This window comes from Lissotriton vulgaris, chromosome 1_1 (genome assembly GCF_964263255.1).
Source record: "Lissotriton vulgaris chromosome 1_1, aLisVul1.2, whole genome shotgun sequence".
NCBI lineage: Eukaryota > Metazoa > Chordata > Amphibia > Caudata > Salamandridae > Lissotriton > Lissotriton vulgaris.
Window position 1 is genome coordinate 627,744,485 of NC_141685.1, and position 25,681 is coordinate 627,770,165.

The window sequence follows — 25,681 nt, forward strand, 5'->3', positions numbered from 1 at the left end:
GCTCTCTGCCTACCTGTATCTCTAATTTACTGGTGAGGCAATCTAACTTGCAGTTAACACAGCCTTCGCTGGGCAGACCTTATATGGGTGGTGTGGATCCCAAAGGTAAAAGACTGAGGGACATATTTTCCCGGGGGATTGTGCCACCGGTACGTTACTTTTTTCAGCGATCCTGTGACACAATGCCCTGCACCATATTTACAAAGTGCAGTTTTCTGTGTGAGTGGGGCATGCAATAGGTGTTGCTGTGGGCATTCATCCAAAACATTATTTGCTTTTTGATGCTGCCCGTGATTTACAAGAATGAGGCAGCTGCCAAAACAAAGGCCTTGTAAAAGTAGACGTTAGATTGGTGTTAGATTGGCGCAACAAGGAGAAATACTTTTATTTCTCCTCCTGTTTGCTCTATGTGTGCTACATTCTGCATTACACAAATAAAGAGAAAATTGCCTTTAAAGATTGTTTGTGTGCAGGAAGTTGTCCCTTCCTGCACATAAACAATCATTCCTTGCAACAGACACACCCTTGCACCATGCATCATGGTGCAAGAGGGCCTGCTTTGCAGGGATGATTCCCTGCAATGCAGGCACCCTTGCACAATGGCACAAATGTCTGATTTGGCATTGGGCAGCTATTTTAGTGCCAGTGCAAGGGAAAACCTGAGTGCGTTGTATTCTTCTGAATATGACGCATCCCTGTGGTTTTTTTAATGACGCAGAGTAGTGCTGCAAAAGTTCCCATTGTGCCATTTACTTGTGAATGTACCCCTATGTTAATGTGTATTTTTATAAATAATTAACCAAAAGAGCTCAAAAATAATCTGGGACATTTCCTTCATCAATGTGAAAGAGGCAAAAGCATAATGAACTGCAACAGTGTGTATGCTTCGATTTTTTAGTTGGTAAAGAAATGTTAGTTTACAGCCTTTATAATTCAGAAATCTAAGGAGGTTCACAGAAAAACATAAAAATAGCAAAAACTTACACAGATTTTGGTTAAGGAAAAGCCATTTCACAACTCCTTTGAAACACCATTCCTAAATTCATAACAAAAATTCGCTGTGAGACACCTGTCGACAATAGCCAGTGCCTCCTCTGTCCCACAGCTAGTAGAGATGTGTAATGTGTCAGAATGTTAGCACCTCCACTTCGAAAAGAACAACCAATGGAAAAAGAAATTTACAATGGAACAGTTACAACGCGGTACCGTTACAACGCAGGATTTACAACGAAAGTCGTTACAATGGCTTTCGCTGGAGGGCACTCTAGGATAGGGGATAGTTTAATTTACTATCCAACACCTTCCCTACCATCCACGGGTACTGGAGTTGGAATAGTGTATTAAACTATTCACTAACCTGCGCCTCCAAATGCAAGTCGTTGTAACGACTTGCGTTGTTAAACCTGCGTCGTAAAGGTACGCGTTGTAACGGTACCCGTTGTACCGTCATACATCCCAACCAATTGAATGACAGTCATGCCTTTTTTAATTCTCTAGTCGATTTCCATAAATAAGGCGTACATCAACAAATATATATATTTTTTTAATTATACAGTGGGGGACAATCTTACACATATGTTCCCATTTCCAGCTGGAAAATTTAAATCAAGAGATATTTCACCTTCACGTCAATACTGTGAGACATGGTATTTAGTTTAGCAGGCAGATATAATGGACATTCAATAATTAAGAAATACAATAACTATCCTATAAGATTAAATGAATCATTTTGGACTCCAGCAGGCAGTACAGCTACCTGCCAGTGTAGCAGTTGCTGGGCCTCCTCCCAGACTGCGTGAAACCCATCTGCACCATCTGTAATTCTCCATTGCTCTTGCAGTTTTTTATGATGAAAGTACATTAGCCAACATTCTGGAAGCACTTTCTTCAGACATTTAATTTCAGGCAGACCATCATGTTGTGCTGACACATTCAGCATTTCTTTTTGTTAAGCAGAAGTAAACCTCCAATGGTGAGGATTGTTTCCTTAGAACATAATAAATCCCTGACAATTTTATCTCTGTGCACAGGGGAAATTGTTAGTGGTCAGGTTTGAAATGCTTCAGATACTCTTCTGGTTCAGAGAGGACCTAGCTGGCAGTTTGGGTTGATCTGTTCCTATTGGAGAAGGGTCTAGATTAATTTAACTATAGATTGGATTAATCTGCGGTGGCATGGCGGGCAAAAGAACAATGGGTTGGAATGTTACCCTGAGCAACTGAAAATGGTTTAGCATAATGCAAGCATCCTCCCATCCCCTTTTGTGTGCTTAATGTAATGCCCGAGTGGCCAAGGGTATGCCCAAACGTGGGTCCCTGCTTACTGTGTCACTTGATCCTAGTTACACTCGACTGAAGATCCCCATGCAGAGAAAACACTGTCTTGGGTCACTTGTGTTTTGTTTCAGGGAGGACCTGGCTTGGCAGTTCAGGGTCAACTGTTCCTATTGGAACAGGGTCAAGTTATTTCCATATAGCTGGGTGTAATCTGAGGTGGCATGGTGGGAAAAAGACTGATGGGTTTTATTGCTACCCCAAGCAATTGCCAGTGGTTAGAAGTATTGTAAGATCCTCCTATCACTTTTTGTGTGTTTAATGTAACTCCCTAAGTGGCCATGGAAATGCTCATTGTGAGTCCCTTACTCAGTGTGCCACTGGAATTAAGCTACACCCCACTGAAGAGCCCCAAACAGGGTGAACCAGTCTTGGGTCGCGTATGTTTCTGTTCAGTGAGGAACTGGTTTGTTAGTTCTTGCTAGACTGTGCCTACTGTAGCAGAGTCAAGGCTAAACTGCATATAGGTATGTGTAATAGTGGGGCATAGTGGGGAAAAGAATGATGTTTAGATATGCTATCATAAGCAATTGCCAGTAGTTAAAAGTTTTTCACACATTCTCCCATAACCTTTTGTGTGTACCTGTGGACTGCTGCATCTATTGTGCCATACACTACAGTGTCTATGAATACATGACTTCAGGCCCGCCCTGTAGAGCCTGCAGCAGCAGCTTGAACAGTTCTGTACAGACATGCCCAAAACACCATTTTGACAGGTAAGAAAACCTGATTTTAAATAATAAATAAGTCACCCCTAAGCACACCATGATGACTATGAAGTAGGGTACCCAATAATGAAAAGTAAAACATGTGTCATATAAGAAATTGCACTCCCTCCCACGGAATAAGCTCAAAATCACTTTGTCACTGGTCAGGCCCTATCTGGCACAAATGAGATGTCAAAGTATAGACTATACTCTTTAATTCATAACTTTAGACCTCTACCAGCTACAGACATCAATAACAGTATTATTTTAATATTTGATTACAATCCATTATAACAATGAAATCAGATTTGTATTAAATATATGAGAGATGTAAGTTTTAAAACTTTCCTTCACCCTGGCTTCAGCTGCTAAACGCTAATTTGCATTACCTCTCTGGCAACTGTCCAGATTGGTCTAGGCCTCAATGAGGTGTGACAGATCTGTGAAAACTGCTCCCTGAGCAGGGACAATGGCCTGGGAGTGGGGAAATGATGTGGTGGGCCCTGAAACTTAATTAACTTCAATGGGGTCTATCTTTCACAAGCAAATACAAGGGTACCCAAGTAAGGCCCCAACCATTGTTCCAAAAATCAGGCTGGCACCAAACCTGGAAGTAGGAAAGCTTCCGCCAAAATCAGTTTTGAGTGACCAACGAGGAGGAGACTGCTAATTGCTCTGGCCACACATCTAGAGGGCACATAGCCTCCGCACAGATAGAGATCCCCATCTTGGATTGTGATCAATGAGTAGCACTGTGGAATTGTTTGCAGTAGGGTAAACATGAACTTCTGAAAATGTGTGTATGTTTGATCATATGAAAATGTATCTTAATGGCTAGGGAGTGCCTAGTAGTCACCCACTAACTAGCTGGTGCCAGGCATGAATGTGTCATCCGAAAGCACCATTCTTACAACGAGTAGACCAAGACTAAAGTGTGATTTGAGGTAGACCATGGTGGAGCCCTGATTGTATGCACCCAGGGGCAAATTTCTTAAGGGCTTGCATTGCTCTTTCATCATGCAAGGTGATGCAGGCACTTAAATTAGATTTATTTAGACATGCAACCTACATTGCTTAGCATGGCTTAGTAGACCTAGAGTAACGGAAGGTAAAACATAAACAGTTGCCTTGCCCTACTCTACATTGAGATGACATTTCATGAGTGAACCTGGGCATTCCCATGCATCCACCTTTTAATTCTGACACAATCAAAATTTACAAAGGTCAGTAATCCTGGCATTGCATCAAAATGGTTTGCATTCCTAACAGAGGTGTAATGGAGTGCTCTCCAAATGTACGACAACCAAGCGTGAGCTCCAATGTCATGACGGCGATCGTGCCGTCAGAGAGCACAATCCCGAGAACCTGGGGGCCCCAGAGGTCGATATTCATCTGCCTCTACATGGGGCATATCGGCGAGGGATTGAGGAGGATTTTTCATCTTGCCGTAGCCCATCTGGGGGCTCTGTAAACAGCGGAACATTGGCATGTTTATTCAAAAACGGCACTACATTACTCATATTGGCTTGTTAGGTGCTCACGTGGCAACCGATCAGCTGGTATGCTACGGTGAGCGCTTTTAAGAGGGGAGTGACCGGAGGTGCCTTTTGCACCATTTGCCCATGAAGAAGAGGACTATCTCGAAACGTGTCGGCGTTTTATGTGGGGACCGTGAAAGGAGCAAGCTGGTGTCTTCCTGCCGTATCAATAAAGTGTTTTGCTTGGAACACACATTGATGTCCGAGTGCTCTCCAAATGTACGACAACCAAGCGTGACTCCAATATATATATATATATGTATAATATATATGTATATATACATACATACATACATACACCTACAAGTCTGTAAAAAAAATCATTTAACAAGGGAAGATGTAGTATCTTGTGATTGAGTGACCTTTTGTTCCTGATGAATTTCGCAGTTACACTCACAGGAATAAAGATGTGTAATACTAAGCCCTGCATTAAGCATATTCATTTATAAGTATCTAGGCTGGGGAGGGAGCTACACATAGTTGCCTATTGATGGAATTCCTGTGATAGTTACTCTGCCAACCCAGTGTGTGGACTTCCAGTGCAAGGATCTCCAAGGGGGAATCCACATTAGGCTTTGTTGGTGGAAACTCTCTGCTTCACCCATGTAGTAAACCAAACTACACAGGAAGTAGGTTCAAGCAGGTTTGTTCGTAGGAAGAACAGCTTAACAAACACAGGTAGCAAGAGATGTCTCCATCATCAGTCAAGCAGTAACAGTCCCCAGTCAAGGGAAAACATTCCAAGATTACTAACACTCTACTGAGTGACATGGGAAGGTTCCAGATGACATCAGGTAATGGAATACCACACACCTCCCCCCCTTTAAAAAAAACAAAAAAAAACCAACAAAAAAAAAACTAAAACCTTAACAGAAACAAGATAATACAATAAGAATTTAAGTTCTAATATAATGTTTAAGCTTTGAAGGAGCACATTTCACGCGCTCACTGCGTCTTAAAGGAATATCTTCACACACTACATTTGATTGGTTGTCTTTTGCGACACACGGAACAGGTCGAACATCAGAGTTAATCACAACATCAGAATTATTTACAGTCACCTTTTCTAGATTGTCATAAACCTCATGCATACCAGAGAAACCATCTGGATTATGGTCTGAGACAAGTTTCTCTGGAAGAGTAGTTTTTTGAGAGAAAGGGGCAACAAAGGGCTTGCATAAAGAAATCCTTCTCAAATTCCATATCTTCCCCCCTTCAACTCTGACAGCCTTGCTAAAAATTTCAATTACTTTGACAGGATCAGACCATCTAGAAACTTTCTTGTGAAACAAACCACCAATTTTTACACGAACTCGATCACCAACCTTTACACTGCAAGTATTATACTTCTTTTTAGCAGAATGTTGAATCATTCTTACCTGGTATTTTCCAATGTTATCCCTCAATTCCTTAAAATCTACCTCGTAGGGAGAATTACCTTTTAACCACCAGGGTAAAAGACGAGAACCTGGTTTCCTCCCTCGTAATAACTCAAAAGGGGACAGACCAGTGACTGAATTGGGAGACAACCGATAAGTTAATAAGGTTGCTTGAAGCGCTTTCTTCCACTACAAACCACTTTTTACAGGCAATTGGCAAGATTCTTTGATGACTCTGATGAACCTCTCAACTTGGCCGTTGGCTTGCGGAAAATAATTTGAAGTTCTTTTGTGAACAATACCACAATTTCTGAGAAAATCCTCGAACTCGTTGCTAATGAACTGTGGGCCATTGTCTGAGATAAGTTCCTCCGGTAAACCTTCCCTAGCAAATATCTCGTCAAGAAAATCAATTACCTGCTCTGAGGAAGTTTTCTCAACAATTTTTAATTCAGGCCACTTAAAGAAGTAGTCAATTAGAATTAATGCAAACATTTCCTTACCAGACTGATAACTGAAAGGTCCAATAATGTCAATTGCTAACCTTCGCCAGGGACCATTAGCGTACTCAATAGGAGTAATATCAACAGACATACTCTTCACAGATTTGTCACTCAAAGAGCATGGGGAACAATTCCTGACCCAACTATCTACCATGGCATCAATACCAGGCCACCAGTAGTGTTCCCTGATCCTTCTTTTTGTGGTGGACATGCCCATGTGCCCTTCATGTGCCAACTTGCAAATTGTTTCTCTTAAACTTGTGGGAGGTATGATTTTATCTGATCTGACAATGATGTCTTGACATAACATTAAATCATCCTTGACTTTATAAAGCGATCCCAACTCACCAGAAAGCTTCCTTTCTTCAGGCCAACCTCTAATCAAAAATTGCTTAACTTGATTCAAAATAACGTCATTCTCCATAGCTTCTGACCAATCCTTCTCTGAAAGAATCAAAGAACTCTCTTGATCTGAAGTTATGTTAATATCTGCAAACGAGTACGCAACATCACAATCAACGCTGTCACCTACATCTACACTTGCTGGAAAACGTGACATGCAATCCGCATGAACATTTAGACGTCCTGGAATGTACACAACTTCACAACGGTATTCCTGTAATTTGGCTGCTAGCCTCGCTAAACGAGCAGTAAGAACTCTTCCACCACCTGCAGCTAACCTGGTGATCAGAGGCTTATGATCAGTTCTCAAAGAGAATTTTGTCCCCCACAAAAATTGTCTGAAATGCTGAGAAGCCCAAGTGCAAGCAAGCAATTCTCTCTCAATAGTTGAGTAGTTCTTTTCAGCGTCACGTAGAGCTCGAGAAGCATACGAAACAACAAACTCACCAGATTTATCCTTTTGCATTAACACAGCTCCTAAGCCAACATTGCTTGCATCAACGTAAACGATACATTCCTTACCGACTGAGTAGGGTTTCAAAAATGGGGCTTCAACAATTTTGCGTTTCAAAATTTCAAAGGAATTCTCTTGTTCTTTGCCCCACTCAAATTTTGCATTTTTTTTAAAAGAATCCTCAAAGGATGCACAATATCAGAATAATTTTTTACAAATTTACCATAGAATTCAGTCAATCCTAAAAAAGAAAGTAACTGTTCCTTTGAATTGGGAGAAGGTGCATTAACAATATTTTGGACATGGTTAACTTTGGGTTTGATTCCATACTTTGATATTTCATGTCCAAGGTACTCAACCTTGTCTTGTCTGAATTTGCATTTGTTATATTTCAGAGTAAGACCCTTAGATCGAACTTTCCCCAAAACACAAGCTTAGTTTTCATCATGTTCAGCATAGTCTTTCCCAAAAATCAAAATGTCATCCTGGAAAGCTATAGCCCCATTGAAGTCTGTCAATAATTCTTTCATAAGGCGCTGGAAGACGGAGGCTGCACTTGCCAACCAGAAAGGCATGCGTAAGTATTGAAACATACCCTCCGGGGTGACAAAAGCAGTTAATTTCCTTGAGTCTTCAACTAATTCCACTTGGTGGTAGGCACTAGCCAAATCAATTGGGGAAAACACAGTAGCACCTGACAATGCAGCAATCAACTCATGTATGTTTGGCAAAGGATGTTTATCTATCCATATTTCCTTATTAAGACTGCGCAGATCCGCACATAAGCGAAGTTCGCCTGAACTCTTAAGTGAAATCACAATGGGCGAAACCCAAGGGGAAGATTCAATTGGCTCTATTATATTCCTTTTGACTAAGTCGTCTAGGATTTCTTTTAATTTGGATCTATAGGCTAGAGGAACATTTCTTACCCTATGCCTGACAGGAACAGCATTATCATTTAACACAATTTTGTGTTTGAAACCAATATATTTTCCCAGTTTGTCATTCAAAATTTCAGGAAAATCCTTAAGTACACTCTTAGTGAAATCAGTATTGCTAGATGCATTTAAGGTCAAGTTTACTAACGAGTCAGTAATATGTTTTTCAAACCGGGGTTCGTCAACATAAACTGGTGGGACAGAATTTGGATCCAACTTGATCCCTAAGGCACGTTGATGAGGCCAACCAAGAATAGAAACACCCTTGGTAGCAACATAAACCTTTGCTCTGATATCCCAGTTCTTAAAAGACAACTTGGCCCAAAAGAAACCCTCTAATGCAATCTTTCGTCCCGTGTACCCACCAGGATATATGTCTGGACTTAAGAGTTCCCTCTGATGCCACAATTGTTCGAAAATATTCTTACCAATAATGGTGTACCATGCACAGGAATTTCAATAGGTTTGTCATCCATAAAAATTGTAAAAGAAGGAAAATTATTTTGAATACACTCATCAACAGAAAGTATGCAGTTCAGACTATTAAGAACTTCTTCTTCTTCAGGGGAGATATAATAAATTCTCTGACCAGATCTGCACACATTACCAAAATGTCCTTTCTTTTTGCATTTGATGCAGATTTTATCCCAGGCAGGACAACCTTTGTAGTTGCCAACATGGTTGGCACAACCACATCTATAGCAAAATATTGTACTTTTCTTAGTAAAACTCTTATTATCGCTAGCATTTCTTACATATTCTTTCTTAAAGGTAGATTTAATGTTAAGAGTGTTCGAAGTAGGATGACTGGTATGACTTTTAACAATGGCTACTTCAACCTCAGGAACCTGTGTCTTCAGATTTTTCCCTCTAATTTCAGATACAAATATTTCAGAATGTTCTATACCCTTAGCTATGTTCACTACTGCAGCAAGAGTAGTCTCAGTACCCAACCAAAGCCTTTCTTGGATCTTTTTACTTTTTGTTTTCATCATGATTTGGTCCCTGAGAACTTGTTCGTATGATATAGTTTCGAAAGAACAAGTGCAGGCAAGTGAACGTAGAGCCGCAACGTAATCCTCAATTGTTTCATCCGGTTTCTGTTCACGAGAATAGGATTTGAATCTTTACATCACAGTATTTATCCTTCTACCAAAACGAATCTTCATTTGCTTAGAAGCTTTGTTAAACACATCCATGTCACCAGCATCCTCCAAAGGTGGGAGATTATCAAATTCTTTTATTCCTGCACCACCAAGACAATGTCTTAGAAGAGCAAGTTTTTTTTTTTTGCTGAACAATCCTCCTTTTCTAGAACATCCACGTATGCAATAAACATGGGAAACCAAAGATCCCATTTTATAGGCGGATCGCCTGCAACCTGAAGAAAATGAGGTGGTGCTGCAATGTTAGACATCCTGTAAATAAAGTTTAATGTTAGCACACAATAACTAAATTCTAGAACAGTATAAATAGAAGAAAACAACTCTATATTCTTTTTTTTTTAAAAGGTGTGCAAATCACCGTGAAAATTTGCAGAATGGCGAAAATTTGCAGTGTATAGTTTCGAGGAAAAGTACAAGTCACTGTTTAAAAAAAAAATAATTGCAGAAAAGTATTTAAACTGAAAATAAATTGCAGCAGAACGATTGATATCCGGAAGTATTTTTAATAAAATTAAACTTCAGAAAGGTTTTTTATTCCGGGACTGAAAATAGGAAATTGCTCGTCGAAATCAAGGACAACACGAATTAAATACTTCAGACTGCATCAAGATGGCCGCACTGAACGTGCAATTGTGCGCGATGACATGCGCGATGACGCTCCTATCCCAGAATGCAACGCAAGGCTTGAAACGGACTCCGGGAAGCTCGAGGAAGAAGCTCGAGAGAAGGGCTCGAGGTGAGTTCTTAATTGTTTATTTTCAAAGTCTTGACTCCCAAAACTAGACGAGCACAGTAATGTCAGACAAAACAAAAATAAAATATACGAAATATAGAAGCTGAAAACCGCTCGATGAATGCGGTCGAGAAGTAGGGAATAGATTGAGAAATGCTGAATGTGCAAGGTAGAGGCACAAAGCAGAAGCAAAAAAAATCCAGTAAGCTGACTCACGTTTGAGACGAAATGTTCAAAATTCGTTCTGAAGGGTGATGACTGAAGCTTCTCACCGCAGAAAGAGAGAAATTGTTCTTTTCAGTCGGCAAAATCAAATTTTGCCTGAAACAGGAAACACAGAAAATGAGTGAACGCTGTCTTCGAAAATCCACTGCTCCCAACGTCGCCAATAATTGTGTAGTAAACCAAACTACACAGGAATTAGGTTCAAGCAGGTTTATTCGTAGGAAGAACAGCTTAACAAACACAGGTAGCAAGAGATGTCTCCATCATCAGTCAAGCAGTAACAGTCCCCAGTCAAGGGAAAACATTCCAAGATTACTAACACTCTACTGAGTGACATGGGAAGGTTCCAGATGACATCAGGTAATGGAATACCACAACCCACCTGTACATTAGGCGAGCAAACTGAAACCCAGAATTACAAAAGTATCACTCAGCACAGCGCAGCAACCTAATTTTCTACACTATGTTGCATGGAAGGGATTGAGCAAGTAAGCACCATTTCTACTAGAAGAAAAGGGAGGCTGCCTAGCCCACACACACCTTAGCTCAATAGTGCAAAGTGTTTGCACCATTTCTAGCATATGTTTTGCGTTTGAAGAGTATCTTTCCAGTCAGTACAAAATGCTTTGCTTATACAAACTTTAAAACTTTTCCCACTTTGGGATATGTGCTGTAAAGTGTACAGTGCAGAACACACACAAAGTGGGAAACGTTAGGAGGAAAAAATGAATTCCTCCTTTTTTCGCTTGCTACAAAGTGGTGTATTTTTGTTGCAAAACCCTGTCTGGTTTTGTTGGTAGAAACATTTTTTGGGGAAGAAAACATGGGTAGTTTTTGTAATTGCATTAGAACACTAATGTACCACCAATAAAATGCACCCTTGAAGTAGAGCAATGCAAAGCGGTAATAAAAAAAGTGATTGGTGGGATGCTTGAAATAATCTCAGCCACTAGTAATTGGTCGGGCTGCATCCCAATCTATTGTTTTTTGTCCACCATGCCACCTCAGATTAGACCCAGCCATAATCAAATCAGCATTGATACTGCTTCAGGACCCACTATTTTCATGAGGAGCAGGGCCAGTACTGATTTTAATAAGGGTGGCCTTTTTCTACAGTGGTAGGATGAGGAAACATTATGGGCTGAAATGCATCCTTGAGTGTTTACCAGTGATTGAGATCAACCTGAACATTAATTCATCACCATGTTGTAGTTGCAGATTGCTCAAAGCACTCCTGTAATAGCAGACCCTTTTCCTTTAGCAGAAATGCCTTTATTAGTCTAAGCATCTCTGCTTTAATCTCTCAATCTGCTCAAATAAACCATTCCAAATGCCAGAGGTTGCAGTTGTTCAGTGCAACTGAAGGAAAGTTGTAATGTAATTGAAAGATGATTCCATAAACTAGTGGCCAACATACATCTTTTAGAAACTGTAGTGCAAACTGTAGTGCATCTAAAAGAAATGCATTGCTCCTGAATAGTTTAGTTAAGTATGAACATACTTCAATGAAGACATGTATAACACCCTTCATCGATTAAGAGCATAATTCAGGTCACCATCAATAATATAAACATAGACGATAAGCACATTGAAAATGTTCAATAAGGTTCGAACACTGGGATCTATTCACAAAGACAAACTTACATGTGACTAAATCTTCAAGAAGGCCACTTCATGGCTGGGTAGAAATGTTCCTCCTAAGTTACTTCTGAGGATTGGTAGCTAAGCAGCCATGGTAGCTTGTCCATCTTCTTCCCCTGATGCTGAATCATCTTCAGGCAGCGGATAATGGGCAATCCAAAGAATCTAATGTTCCTACAAGGAACAATGTCACCATCCAGCACTGCTTGACAGCAAAAGGAGGAGGAGGAGCAGGGACTAGCCGAGTAGCAGGACATTGTTTCTCCCTCTTTGACATCTTCAAGACGGCCCCTTCAGTGCTGGGCAGCAATATTTCTCCTAAACCAATTATGAGGATTGTGAACCTCTAGCAAATATCTAGGCAACATTGGATGATACACTCACTTCCTCACAGCTCTCAACAAACATATACCTCTGAACAATGTCTTACACACCTCCCACTAAGGTGTATCTCTCAACCATCAGAGGGAGAGATTACACCTGATAAGGAACAGGTTGCCTTTATCCATTATTTTATTCCTCACAAATGCTGGACAATTATCTGGCCAAGTTAGATGGTCACACCCTTAGGGTTAGTTGACATGGAATATTGCTACAAATTTGGAGGATCAGGTTTACCAACAGTTCTCTATTAGGTGGAAAAATACTCAGGCAATGGAGGCTACTCTTCCTGAGATCGCATCCTTCCCTAAAAGACTCCCTCAGATGATTGGCAGACAATAAAATGCTACCAAGACATGGAAAAGATGCGCCTAGAATATCTTTAAACTTTTAGGGAAAAGAATGCAAGGCAACCTGCTTTGTCCACGAAGCTTATTGGTGCTATGACCTTTTATGCATTCTTGGGCATGTGACTGTGAGAATCTTTTATTTGCAAGCACTGGAGATTTCTCCTTTCACTTTACTTTCTGAGCATGTGTGATTCTGATGTTTAAGGTCATTCAAGTACCTCTTGGCTCCTTAAGGTTCTTTCGCGTTGATTGCTGTTCTGGGACAACATTTTCATAGAGTGTTTTCAATTGTTTATCATGCTCTACAAGTACTGATTGATTATTATTAATACTGATATTATCAGTCAGTGTATGTTTGAGACACAACTGTTCACATTAAGTGGCACGGTTTCATAGGAGATGTTTTCCAGGCTTGTTGTTGATCGAATGCTAACTGAAAAATGTGAGATGTTTGTAACAACAATTTCATGTAATATTACTCATTTTGTGAGGAGCAAACAAAATATAATGTTAACAATTGCTTTCATTTGAGGCTGCTGTTTTCTTAATCATATTTCATAAAATGCATAACAATAAATCTAAAGTCGTTTATATTTCTTTTTGTCACTTACCTTCACATGCAGTTCCATCATTAGTGGTGAAAGCAGGATTGCCACTGGATTTAAAGCCATCAGAACACATGCAGTAATAGCTACCAAGTGTATTTGTACAATTGGCATTCTCACCACATATCTGGGTAGCATTTACACATTCATCATCATCTATTAAGACAAAAAAAATAGTACAATTAACGACTCTCATACATGAACTCTAAAGCAGTGCCGTTCACAATCAAAGTTAAAATCCTATGCTTGGTATAGATACATTCAAGAATTTCTAGCATTAACTTTTTGCAACCAAAAGGACTACCATCAAAAGGAAATTACAAGAGAATGTCCTGAAGTGCATGTTATGTAGCACAGAACAATTCAAATAGATTATACTATTTGCGAATTAACGATACCTATAGTTCTAAGAGTTTACAAATACAAATTTCAACTTCTGCACTCACTTACTTAAATGTCTTTTAGGATGTGTAATGAAGGAATTGCCAGGCCATAGACGTCTTATTCACAGCCTGAAGGAATATGATCATGTCACCCTTATCCTAATGGAACTCCATTGGTTCACCTGTTCAGTCTGCTCCATTTTCAAAACCAGCTGCAACATTTACAAAGCCATCACAACCATCACCCCAATTTTCCTGCAAAGAAGCACACCACCTCTGGTGGTTCTCAGCACATCCACAATCAAGCCACCATGGGCCATATTTTCATGCAACGCAGGGCGGCAAACAAAGTTGCATTGCGTGAAAGGGGGAGAGCAGAAATGCTCTATATGTAAAAAGACATGGAGCATTTCTGTTCTCTTCTTGCGCTGGTGCACTGTGTGCAACCTAGCCCCAATACAGTTTCCCTTGCACCATACTGCAAGGGTGTCTGCATTACAGGCACAATTGTTTTTGTGGAGGAAGGGGCGCCTTCCTGCATAAAAACAAGCCTTAGGAGCCTTTTCCTTCTTCTATGTGTGCTGCAGGATACAGCACATATAGAAAAAGGAAATACCTAGAAGAAAAGTAAGATATTTCTTCGATATTTCTTCTAGTTACACCTCACATGGAGTAGCATTTTGATGCATTCCCAGACTTACAAGTCTTTGTAAATCTGGAAATGTGCCAACATTCATTAGTAGATGCATGGGAGCACCCATGCTCCACCAATGTAATGCCTCCCAAGTTGAAATGCAAGTAACGCAGCACAGGCAGATGCCTTCAGTTACATTTCTTTACAAAGCCATGGAAGGCCATGTAAATCAGGCCGTGGGTAGCTTTGTAAATATTGCTGAAACCTTTTTTTGTCCATGCGTCTGCCTGTGTGACACAAGGACAACGTAAAACTTCATAAATATGGGCCCATAAGCCTAAGAAGTGTAAAAAAGGGGAAAAAAACCAAAGCAGCAGGTCTTTTCTATCTAAGCATCCATGAACTGTAATACCATCACTGCCTCAATTAGGACTGCCCTGACACTCCTCCAATTTAGGAAAGAGTTGAAGATACACCTCTTTAAAGGGCACTACTTCACAATGCGTTAATAGTCCACAAACCAGCTACCTTTACTTTCACTCATTGACTTTATGCCTGTATTTGACCCAGTTCAGCATTCCCAATGTCTTTTGGCTAGGTTCGCAGTTTAGAAATACTACATACATACAGATGTTGCAGTGAGAAAATATGAAAACTTATGAGAAAATTAGAATGTGTGAATGCCTAATGTGTATTTCGCAGCATGATCTAAAGAGGTGACATCACAGATGCAAATGTGATCTTAAGATGGGCAGCTGAAACAGTTACTTGAGATTTGCTTTTTATTAATACAGCAATCTTTTGTCTCTTGAGCCGCATATGTTGTAAAAATATAACCTTCTTTTCACTTGACAGGCTTCATGTTAAAGAAGAGTTTAGAAGATATATATCGTACGCTTTTAAATCATGCATACAATTTTAATTTTAACGCAATGTCTATTTTCTTTGGCAATGTATTGGAATTTAACACACTCTATTTGAAATATTTCACAATTCTTTCATTTATTCAGTGCATTCAATCATAAAAATGCCTGTTTTCAGGAGCGTAGAATGTGCACTTTATTAAAAAAACTAAAACAAAAAAAGAAACAACAACATTAAAAGCAAAACGCTTGTTATTGACTAAAAATACATTATCCTCAACCCAACATTATGGTATTGGCCATGCCGTTACTTGCATTATTCTTTTCCCCACAATCCCTTAAGAATGTAGTCACTGTACTTCCTTCTTGACTGTATTTTAATGTATAGGTTTCATAAAAATCCTATGTACCATCTTTCATAGAATCTGTTCACAAGCAATGTATATAAACAATGTATCCAAATATTTTTGCTATGTACAAATGTCAGAAATTGTTTCTTTAGTTGGCAGAGGTATGCACCCAGTAGAAGTAGGGACCACAATCCTAGTCAGGGTAAGACAGATACACTCCCTAAATTAACCTGTGCTCACTCGCTGGTAGCTTGGCACAGGCAGGTTTAACTAAAGAGTAAATGTGTACAGTATTTGTGGTGTCCTCAAAGTGGCGGTGTGTAGGCATCAAGAAGAATATGTTGGTTCTGACAGGTAATGCATGGATTTTGATGCTGCAGCACAGGAAAGCCCCCTTCCAAGGGAGAAAGACTGGATAGGCACCACTTTGCAAGGTAGGACTCACAGTTGGGAGAGTCCAGGTGCTGGGTTGTGAGTTGCAGGCAATCTTTAATGTCCCTGACACTGCAGAACAGAAGGCACTCTGGGCTCAAGTGGTGTAGGTTCAGTCCTTCTCACTCAGGCAGACAGGGCAGCAGGCAGCAGGCAGGGCAGCACACAGAAAATAAGTTCTTCCGGAGCAGCAGTCCTGCATAGTGGCAGTCCTTCAGCAGTTAAGTGAAACAAAGTATTCCTTCAGCAGTACAGCAGTCCTTCTTCCTGGCAGGTTATTCACAGTTCAAGATGTGCACTGATTTGGTGGGGTCAGAGGCCCAGTTCTTATTCCTAGTGGTGTCTTTGAAGTGGGGGAGACTTCAAAGAAGGGCTCTGAAGTGCACACAGTTCCTCCCTTTCCTGCCCTGGCCACAGATGAACTACAGGGTGTTATGCAGCATTTTTGTGTGGGGGCAGGCACAGCCCTATTCAGGTGCAGTGTCAGCTCCTCCCTCCTATCATGCCAAGGATGACCCATCAGGATGTTAATGGCCCATCAGGATGTGTATGGTCCATTAGGCAGGCCTAAGCTCCCTTTGTGTGTGACTGTCTAGAGATAATTCACAAGACCCAGCTGTCACCCATCCCAGATGCGTACTGGATACAGGCAGAGGCGCAGAGGGCTTAAGAGCAGAAAAATACCTACTTTCTAAAAGTGGCACTTTAAAAGTTGTAATTATAAATATAACTTTAACATTAAATGTGATTCATTATTATAAGTCCATCGGTAATGAACATGAACTTTCTAATCCTTCTCAATCAGGAAGTATACTTAATAAATGTATTAAGGAATCCTCAATGTTAACCTATCAGAGGGGTAGGCCTGACAGTAGTGAAAAATGAATTTGGTACTTTTTCACGACAAAGACATGCAAAACTAAAACGTATATGTACTACCTTTTACTTACACAACACCCTGATCTATTAGATCGTCTGCCTCTTCCACTGACCTAAAGTTCCGCATTTGATTGTCCTAAAATCCTTTAAGCATTGCTGGGAACTTTAGTTGGGCCTTGGCCCCAAGTTTATTGAGTTCATCCATCCTTTTGCCAAGCTCCCATTGTTTCAAGTCTGTGGCTCGGTAAACATCCGACCTAATGCTAAAAGAAAAATTTTGAAAAGAGTATGTGCCATTTCTGAGGGCCGCTGATAGTATTAGTTCTTTAACAGAGTATGTTAGAAAATGTATAAGAATTTTCCTTGGCTTCTGCCTCTGAGGGTTCCATCTGAAGGGATCACGATGGACATGCTGTATTTCACAATCCAAATTAATGGCTGGACTATCTTTTAGTGCCGTTTCACGGAGAATTTTAAATATAAAGGCCTTGATATCCGTCCCTTCTTCTGCCTCAGGAATATTTAAAAGTCTCAGGTTGTTTCTTCGAGTATGGTTCTCTATTCTCTCCAGGTCCACCCTGAGTCCTATATTTTCATTAGTTAAGTTTTCCACCTCCTCAGAGTTTTTTGAGATATCATGTCTCAATACCTCTACCTCCTTCTCCAACACTTCAGTACGTACTACAACTTCATCCAGTTTTTGTGCCAAAAATGTACAAGAGGCTTGTATATCAGCTTCATTTGTTTCCGACTTTTTTTAAATCTGGAACTGATCTCTTTCTTTAATCCTAGTAATATGGAAGCCAGGCCAGTTTCATTACAAGGACTTAAGTTCCTAGACCTAGGTCTGGGCCGACTTCTGTCCCAGGACTGGTACTTGGTGTAGCTGATGCGTCTGGTACAACTGGTGTAGTTGATGTGGCTGGTGCTGGTGTTGGTGCTACCTGAGGGTAACCCTCTTGTACAGAGCTCCCGTCTATATACGCATCCACTTCTCTGTCTTCGACTTCCCCTTCAAGTTCGAGGGCGGCATACCTATTCTGTGTCAGCAGCTGGAAATTACTTCCAATGGAGTCCTCTGCGGAGTTACCTACTTCCCTGCCTCCTCCACTTACTGGAATTACTGATATTGAAATAGGCTTCTCGCTGGGATTATCCACGCTACCCTTCCCTCCTAATCTCTCCTGAGTCTTAGTCCCCAGGGTCTCTTTTCCCACCTCAAGAAGCAAGGTTGAGTGGGACATGACCTTATAGCAGGTTTTAAGGGAGGGAGTAACTCTGACCTGAGGGGGCGATATTTTCTTCTCCCTGCCTCTGGGGCTCTTTCCCGTCTGTTTGACCAGCTTTCCAGTTTTTAAAGTTGTATGTTGCACTACTTTTTTAGTAGACTGGGCATCTGTTTCTGCAGGAGTAAACAGTTCCCAACTCACTCTGGGTTTTTCCACAGTCCGTGCACGCAATGTGTATCTAGAAATTCTCACAGGTAGGGCGTTTGTTTTATCCAGTGGGCCCGTATACTCCTCCATACAGACCTCCCCCCTGCCCACAAACGTAGCCCGGGCCCCTTAAGTCGCTGACCTTCTGCTTCTGCTTCAATACTGTATTCACATAAATGTCCCCTCTCCCATCCGATGTATTATTCACCCTCTGTACCTCAAAAATCCTGTCGTCTTGCAGGTGGGGATTGCTATTTTCACCATTCACTGACCAGCTTGTGCTGCCTTTGCCTCTTCGTGCAAAGACACGAACCGCTCACACACACCTCAGATCAGCTGCTGCTCTGCTCCAGGTAGCAGACATCCCAGAGGGCCTCCACACCGCCCAGGGAAAATGAAAACAGCAGCATAGACCCTCGACAGGCTCGACAAGCTTCAACCTCCAAACCGATGTTTCCTTCAGCGAGGTAAGAGGCACGTTCTACCCGCGGGGGGAGGGTGGGTAGCGCTCCGCGCAGAGTTTCCTCGGTCGATACACTCCTCCTCACTCCGACCGTCTGCGGCCGTTTACCTTGCAGCCGCCTTGTTCCTTTAGGTCAGTGGAAGAGGCAGATGATCTAATAGCCACTATAAAAAGGAGGGGCAATCTCTGGAAAAAACCTTGATAGGAAGGCGCATATCTGCATATAATGGTTTAAAATATCACAGACCATATGAATTGATTATAGGATAGTATTGATAGAGAAACATCCAAGTTATAGGGGTGGGGAGAGGGGGAGCCACTTTCTATATTTTAATTTCTTCTATTTTGTTTCTTTTCTTAATTTTCTCATTCTCTTTTCCCACATCGTTGGGGAAATTCCTCAATCCGGAGGCCCAAATAGGCATTTGTATGCCTGAAGAGCAAGGGAGAGTTCCCAAGGGTAGAGGGGGGGTGGTAGTGGGGGGCACAGGGTGGGGAAAATTTGGGGAAAAAAATAGATCCTCATGATAATTTGTTAGGTTTGCTAGGTTTAAACAAGGACATATCCATGTAGAGATGAGCGGGTATGAGACCACCCTACAGGTGTTAACCTGGAATGTAAACGGTGTTAGATCTAAGGCTAGGCAGAGATTAGTCTTGAATTATCTGGAGGAGTCTAAAGCACACGTTATTATGCTGCAAGAAACCCATATAACGGCAAGGGAAAGTAGTTAACTATATGCTAAGATAAAATGGATCGAGGGCTATGCAGTTTCAGATCAAGCTGAGTACTGTAAAGGGGTGGCTATAATGATTTGGGGGAGCTCTGGAAACAGCCTAATAGCCCATAAACCTGACAGCACAGGAAGGTGGGTTATAGCAACTTTAAGATGTGCCAGCATGGTATTTACTTGTGTGGCTTATTACGGCCAAAATGTAGACGTCTCCCAGTACATAATCAACTTGCACTTGCTATTTGGAGGAGATTTCAACACTCCTCTAGATCCATTATTAGATAGATCCAATTATAGGGCTAGGGGACAGACTCAGGCACCTAAAACAAGGCAAGCCCTGAAGCACATGATCTATGAGATGGGGTTGGTGGATGTATGGAGACAGGTAAAAGGGCAAAAACAAGGGTATACCTTCCATAGCAAAAAGTACTCCCATTTTTCTAGATTAGATTACTTATTCGTAGATCGAGTATGGGTGGGGAAAGTATAAGACATAGGTATTGTACCAATCCATATCTCAGATCATGCCCTGGTTAGCACTACATTAGTTGGGGTGAGAACAGGCTTAAGTATAAGATGGACTTTAAAAAGATCAATTCTACTAAAGGCTGAGGTCTCCAGTATTGTGAGGGAAAGGACAAAGGAGTTCTTTAAGGAGAATGCCCGCTCCGCCTCCTTAAACATAATATGGGATGCTTTTAAGACATATATGTGAGGGTTATTACAAAATCAAGCATCATACCTAAATAAATGCAACAAAGTTAAATTGAAGCATCAGGAAGAAAGAGTTGGGGAATTGGAATTAATGATGCAATCCCTTGATCCCTCTCATCATGTTGAGTCCCTAATTAAACAACTGGAAGAGGCAAAATTAGATTATAGGATGGCCTTAGAGGCTAAGTGCTGTGAGAAGTGGGTGACCGGTAATATGGATCCATTTGAGTTTGAGGAGAAAGCTGGTGTATTACTAGCCTGGAAGGCTAGGGCCGATAGGGTCACGGAACTACATCCGAGAACTAGTTATCAATACCCAGGGAGACATTTCAAATAATGAGGACGAGATCAAGTTCTGTCTGGTCTCCTTCTTCTCTGATACTAAGGAAATTAGACCAGAAGAAGCTATAGTAAAAAAAACTGGTTGGATAAACTAGATCTACCAGTCCTCTCAGGAGACGATAGAGAGATAATGGAAGCAGAAACAATGGAAGGCAAAATTAGAGAACAAATGAAACATCTAAAAAGAGAGAAAGCAGCAGGTCTGGACTCCTTGCCAGGAGAAGTATATAAACTAATTGCGGAAGAAATAACCCCAGAAATGGCAGTATTGGTCAATTCGATCTATAAGGTGGAGGAAAAAGTCCCAGCCTCATGGAAAGGCGCCATAATTACGTTTATCCTTAAACCCACAAAAGATCCAAAGAGTCCGGATTCGTACCAGCCCACCTCCCTGCTAAATGTCGACTACACAATCTATGCCGGCATTTTGGCGGGGAGATTGGCCAAGGTAGCTCCTCAGCCAATCCATATAGATCAAAAGGGATTTGTTCCTAGGAGACAAATTCAATTAACTCTGTCCATGATAGGGATCATTGATTTAGCAACTGTACAAATGTTTCCCTTGGCGATAATCACTGTAGATGCAGCCACGGCATTCAATCGTGTATGTTGGACATTCTTATGGGCAGTGTTGGAATCAATGGGCATCAGTATGGGATTTATTAAGGCCATAAAAAAATTATACCAAAGCCCTACACCTAAGATACTGGTAAATAGAATGTTGACTGAACTTGTTAAGATCCCTAGAGGTACGAGGCAGGGCTGCCCATTATCCCCCCAACTTTTAGATTTCTATATTGAGCCGCTAGCTCAGCTTCTGCGGAAGGATGATCAGATAGTCCGTATTCACTCACTAGGTTTTTGCAGCAAAATATCCCTATTTGCAGATTATCTTATAATATATACCTCCGACCCAGATAAAACGATACCAAAGATGGAACAGCTAACTAAAGAATTTGGGGGAATGTCAGGGTATTAAGTAAACACCACTAAAACTGAGGTGATGGTGTGGAACTTGGACGGATGGGAAGATAGAAGCTGCTTGGTGTTGAAATATTTGGGGATCAATATACTTAAACATATCAAGGATATTCTGTCCAGGATCCTACCTAGAGTGGGAAAAGAGATAAACAGAACTTTGGCTAGATGGAAAAACCTTCCTCTTACCATCTATGGATGGGTGAATTTAATAAAAATGTCTATCCTCCCCAAATTAAATAAAATTCAGGGAAAGATGAATAGTTTTATCTAGGCCTCTCAAGGAGTACACCTTACATGGAAGAAGCTAAGAAGACGACTCCATGGGGGTGGCCTAGCGTTGCCAGATCTTAAGATTTATTGAATGGTATTCCAATTTAAAAACTTCTGAATGCTTATAGGGGAACACGGTTTAACTACATGGGGACTAATACTGCGGGAAATGACGAAGGAGTACGGAGCAACTTTTTTTAGATACATTTGGGGCCTAGAAGTTTTTTAAAAAGGTAAGATTAAAAGTTTTGATGGCATCTCTAAATGTTTGGTTCACAATGAGAAAGATGCTAAATATAGGATACTCCTCGGAGTTTGCCCCTATCTGGGACTCGCCCGGTACTCCAGAATGCTTAAAAGATGGTTTGGCATTACCACTGAAGCAAGCCGGGTTGATGAAGTGGGGCGAACTAGTATTCGAAGGTAAACTGGTTTCCTGGGTGGTATTGAAAATCCGAAATTCAAATTTATTCAGCTGAGCTCATGGCTTTCCACAAATTCCCAAGAGATAGGATCATTATGGGACTTGGAAATTGTATCCAAGATACAAGGGCAAAAAATAAAGAAGTCTCTAAGTGGTATATGCAGTTGGGGGAAGTGGAAGATAGGAAACTAGACCCCCCATTTACTATCTGGCAAGACATACTTCAGGAAGAGGATATCCTGACAACCTGGAAGAGCACTTTAAAAATGCTATATTCGCTGGTCACAACAGCAAATCTTAAAAGACATAATTTCTTCACAACAAATAGATTGGATTGTACACCGTATGAATTAGCCATGTTTGTGCTTCAACCAATTCCCAGCTGTAATAGATGTAAATCACCAAAGCCAACGATATTCATATTTTCTTTATATGTCCTGAAATAGAACAGTATTGGAAGGTGGTAGAATCTACTCTCTGTGATATCCTGAGGACACCACTAACATTGTCAATGACTCTTGTGCCCTTTGGGGTCCTATGATTACAGCACTAAAGTGGGAAGGTGTCTATCCTCTGGGATACAAGAATCTTTTTTTAAGGGTTTGGCTGTGAAGAGGCAAGGGCCCGTACGATAAAAGGGCGCCAGGATATGGTCCTTGACTTGTAAGATGCCATGCTGACATGAGGACAAAAAAAGCACAACACCCTGCTCTATGGGCTACCTTAGGGTTTTCGTATGTATAATTAAAGAGAAATTTAAGGCAAGGGGTTTTAAATGAATAGTCGACATGGCAGTCAAATTGCACATACAGGCTCTGCAGTGGCAGGATTGAGACAGGTTTAAAGGGCTAGGTGAGTGATACAATCAATACTGCAGGCCCGCTGGTAGCATTTAATTTACAGGACTTGGGCACATATAGTGCACTTTACTAGGATAAGATCATCCTAAGCTGACAGATCTAACAACTTATTTAATACTTTGCCACATCCTTGGTCTGATTTTGCAGATTGCACAATTTAAAATTGCAGTTAAGAAGTGAAGAGATTTGCTTGCTTTTATCTTAATGTCTTGCCACACCAGATTTATCATTTTGAGTTTGTATATTTCTTTTATGTTCTGCCAGTCACATCTTCACTTTCATTTCTATTTTCCTCATGCAAGCAAGTAAGCATGAACGTTTCAATATGTACACATACAATAATGTCTCACGCATTGTGTACTCTTTAAAGGATTCGTATATGCAGTTCTTGTATGTGTGATGTACTCCTCTTTGATTGTGCTTTAAAAATGATTACATCCCACACGAGAGCCTCTGCAAATAGAATATTTTCTTTAAATATTAATTTTCAGCCTGGACCACTATACATGAATTGTCTGCTTGCATAATTTTTTCTCGTCATGTAGGCTGCCTCGAATTTGCTCCTTGTTCTGCTCAGCCACCCATATCTTTCAAACTGTAGAGACTTGTTTCAGCATTTGTAGATTACATCATTGACCTTTGCAGACCCCCTATGAGCTACCACCTACAGGAAGAAGAAGTTGGAGGAACATTGCAGAATCACTGTGAGGTTAGCCAAGGAGGTGTTTTAAGTAGGATGGATTGGAGATGACTTGTGTCTGGTGTGTGTTTGCTTTGGCATATGAGTATTGCCATCTTTGGTATCTGGTTGATACCAACAGGGTAATGTGGGTATTCACAGCATTTGGCATTTGTCACCTCTGACATATGCATTTAGGATTTCTGGGTGTTTTCTATTTCACCTTAGGTCACCTTGCAGTACATTTCTTATGGAGGAGGGTACAAGATTACTATCTTAATGTCTAGTCATAGCAAAAGCCATTGATACGTTTCACACACCGAAACCATAGTCTGTGGGATCTCCCTATCACACATTTAGGAAGGGTACAGTTCTATTGTCTATCCATGAACCCTCTACTCTGTGAGTCATGTTAAATAAAACAGGTCCTGTGCCGAGGGACAAAACAAATGTGAATATGGCAGAAAAATAAATACAAATATAGGAAGGGCCCCACATAAGTCAAGTCAAGTCAAGTCAAGTCAAAGAATTTATATAGCGCACTACATACCCAGAGGGTCTCAAGGCGCTTAGGGAGGGGAGGAGGATTACTTGTCAAATATCCACGTTTTAAGTTGCTTTCTGAATGCTAGGTGGTTCTGGGTAAGGCGAAGGTAAGTGGGGAGTGAGTTCCATGTTTTAGCAGCCAGGTATGAGAAGGATCTGCCTCCCATGGTGGTCTTGTTGATGCGAGGTACAGTGGCGAGGGCTTGGCTGGAAGAACGTAGTTGGCGGGAGGGGGTGTAGAAGGACAGTTGTGAGTTGAGGCATTCTGGTCCGATGTCGTAGAGTGATTTGTGTGCGTGGGTTAGCAGTCGGAAAGTGATCCTCTTATTGACGGGTCGCCAGTGGAGGTCTTTCAGGTGACCAGAGATGTGTTTGTTGCGCGGGATGTCTAATATGATCCTGGCTGAGGCGTTTTGGATTCGTTGGAGTTTCTTCTGGAGTTTAGCGGTGGTACCTGCGTAGAGGGTGTTTCCGTAGTCTAGTCGGCTCGTGACCAGAGCATGGGTGACTGTTTTTCTGGTTTCGGTGGGGATCCAGCGAAATGTTTTTTTGAGCATGCGGAGAATGTTGAAGCAGGATGAGGATACGGCGCTGACTTGTCTGTTCATTGAGAGTGAAGAATCCAGGATAACGCCTAGGTTCCGTGCGTGGTCTGTCGGGATGGGTGCTTTTCCGAGGGCTTCCGGCCACCAAGAGTCGTCCCATGCAGAGGGGGATGTACCTAAGATGAGGACTTCTGTTTTATCTGAGTTCAGTTTCAGACGGCTGTGTTTCATCCATTCGGCAACTTCTTTCATTCCTTCGTGTAGGTTAGTTTTGGCGGTGCTGGGGTCATTGGTGAGAGAAAGGATCAGTTGAGTGTCATCCGCGTAAGAGATGATGTTGAGGTTGTGTTGGCGGGCGATGGCCGCGAGGGGGCTCATGTATACGTTGAAGAGGGTGGGACTGAGTGAGGATCCTTGTGGTACGCCACAGATGACTTCAGTGGCCTCGGACTTGAATGGTGGAAGGCGGACTCTCTGGGTTCTTCCGGTGAGGAACGAGGTGATCCATTCGAGTGCTTTTCCTTGTATTCCGATGTTTCTGAGGCGTTGTAAAAGGGTGCTGTGGCAGACTGTGTCGAAGGCTGCAGAGAGGTCGAGGAGGATGAGGGCGACTGTGTCTCCATTGTCCAGTAGAGTTCGAATGTCGTCTGTTGCTGCGATGAGGGCGGTCTCAGTGCTGTGTTTTGCTCGGAAGCCGGACTGTGAGGAGTCGAGGGATTTGTTGGCTTCGAGGAAGGCGGCGAGCTGGTTGTTGACAGCTTTCTCGATTACTTTGGCCGGGAATGGAAGGA

The 25,681-nt window shown here is 41.5% G+C and overlaps 1 protein-coding gene across 1 annotated transcript in view; it reads right to left on the reverse strand.

The window, feature by feature from the left end:
- Nucleotides 1-25,681, reverse strand: part of ADGRL4 (adhesion G protein-coupled receptor L4) — a 658,778-nt gene that overhangs the window by 374,308 nt on the left and 258,789 nt on the right. Inside the window, exon 3 of the mRNA XM_086954235.1 lies at nt 13,362-13,511. Coding sequence (XP_086810361.1) covers nt 13,362-13,511 — 150 coding nt within the window. The remainder of the gene's footprint in view (nt 1-13,361; nt 13,512-25,681) is intronic.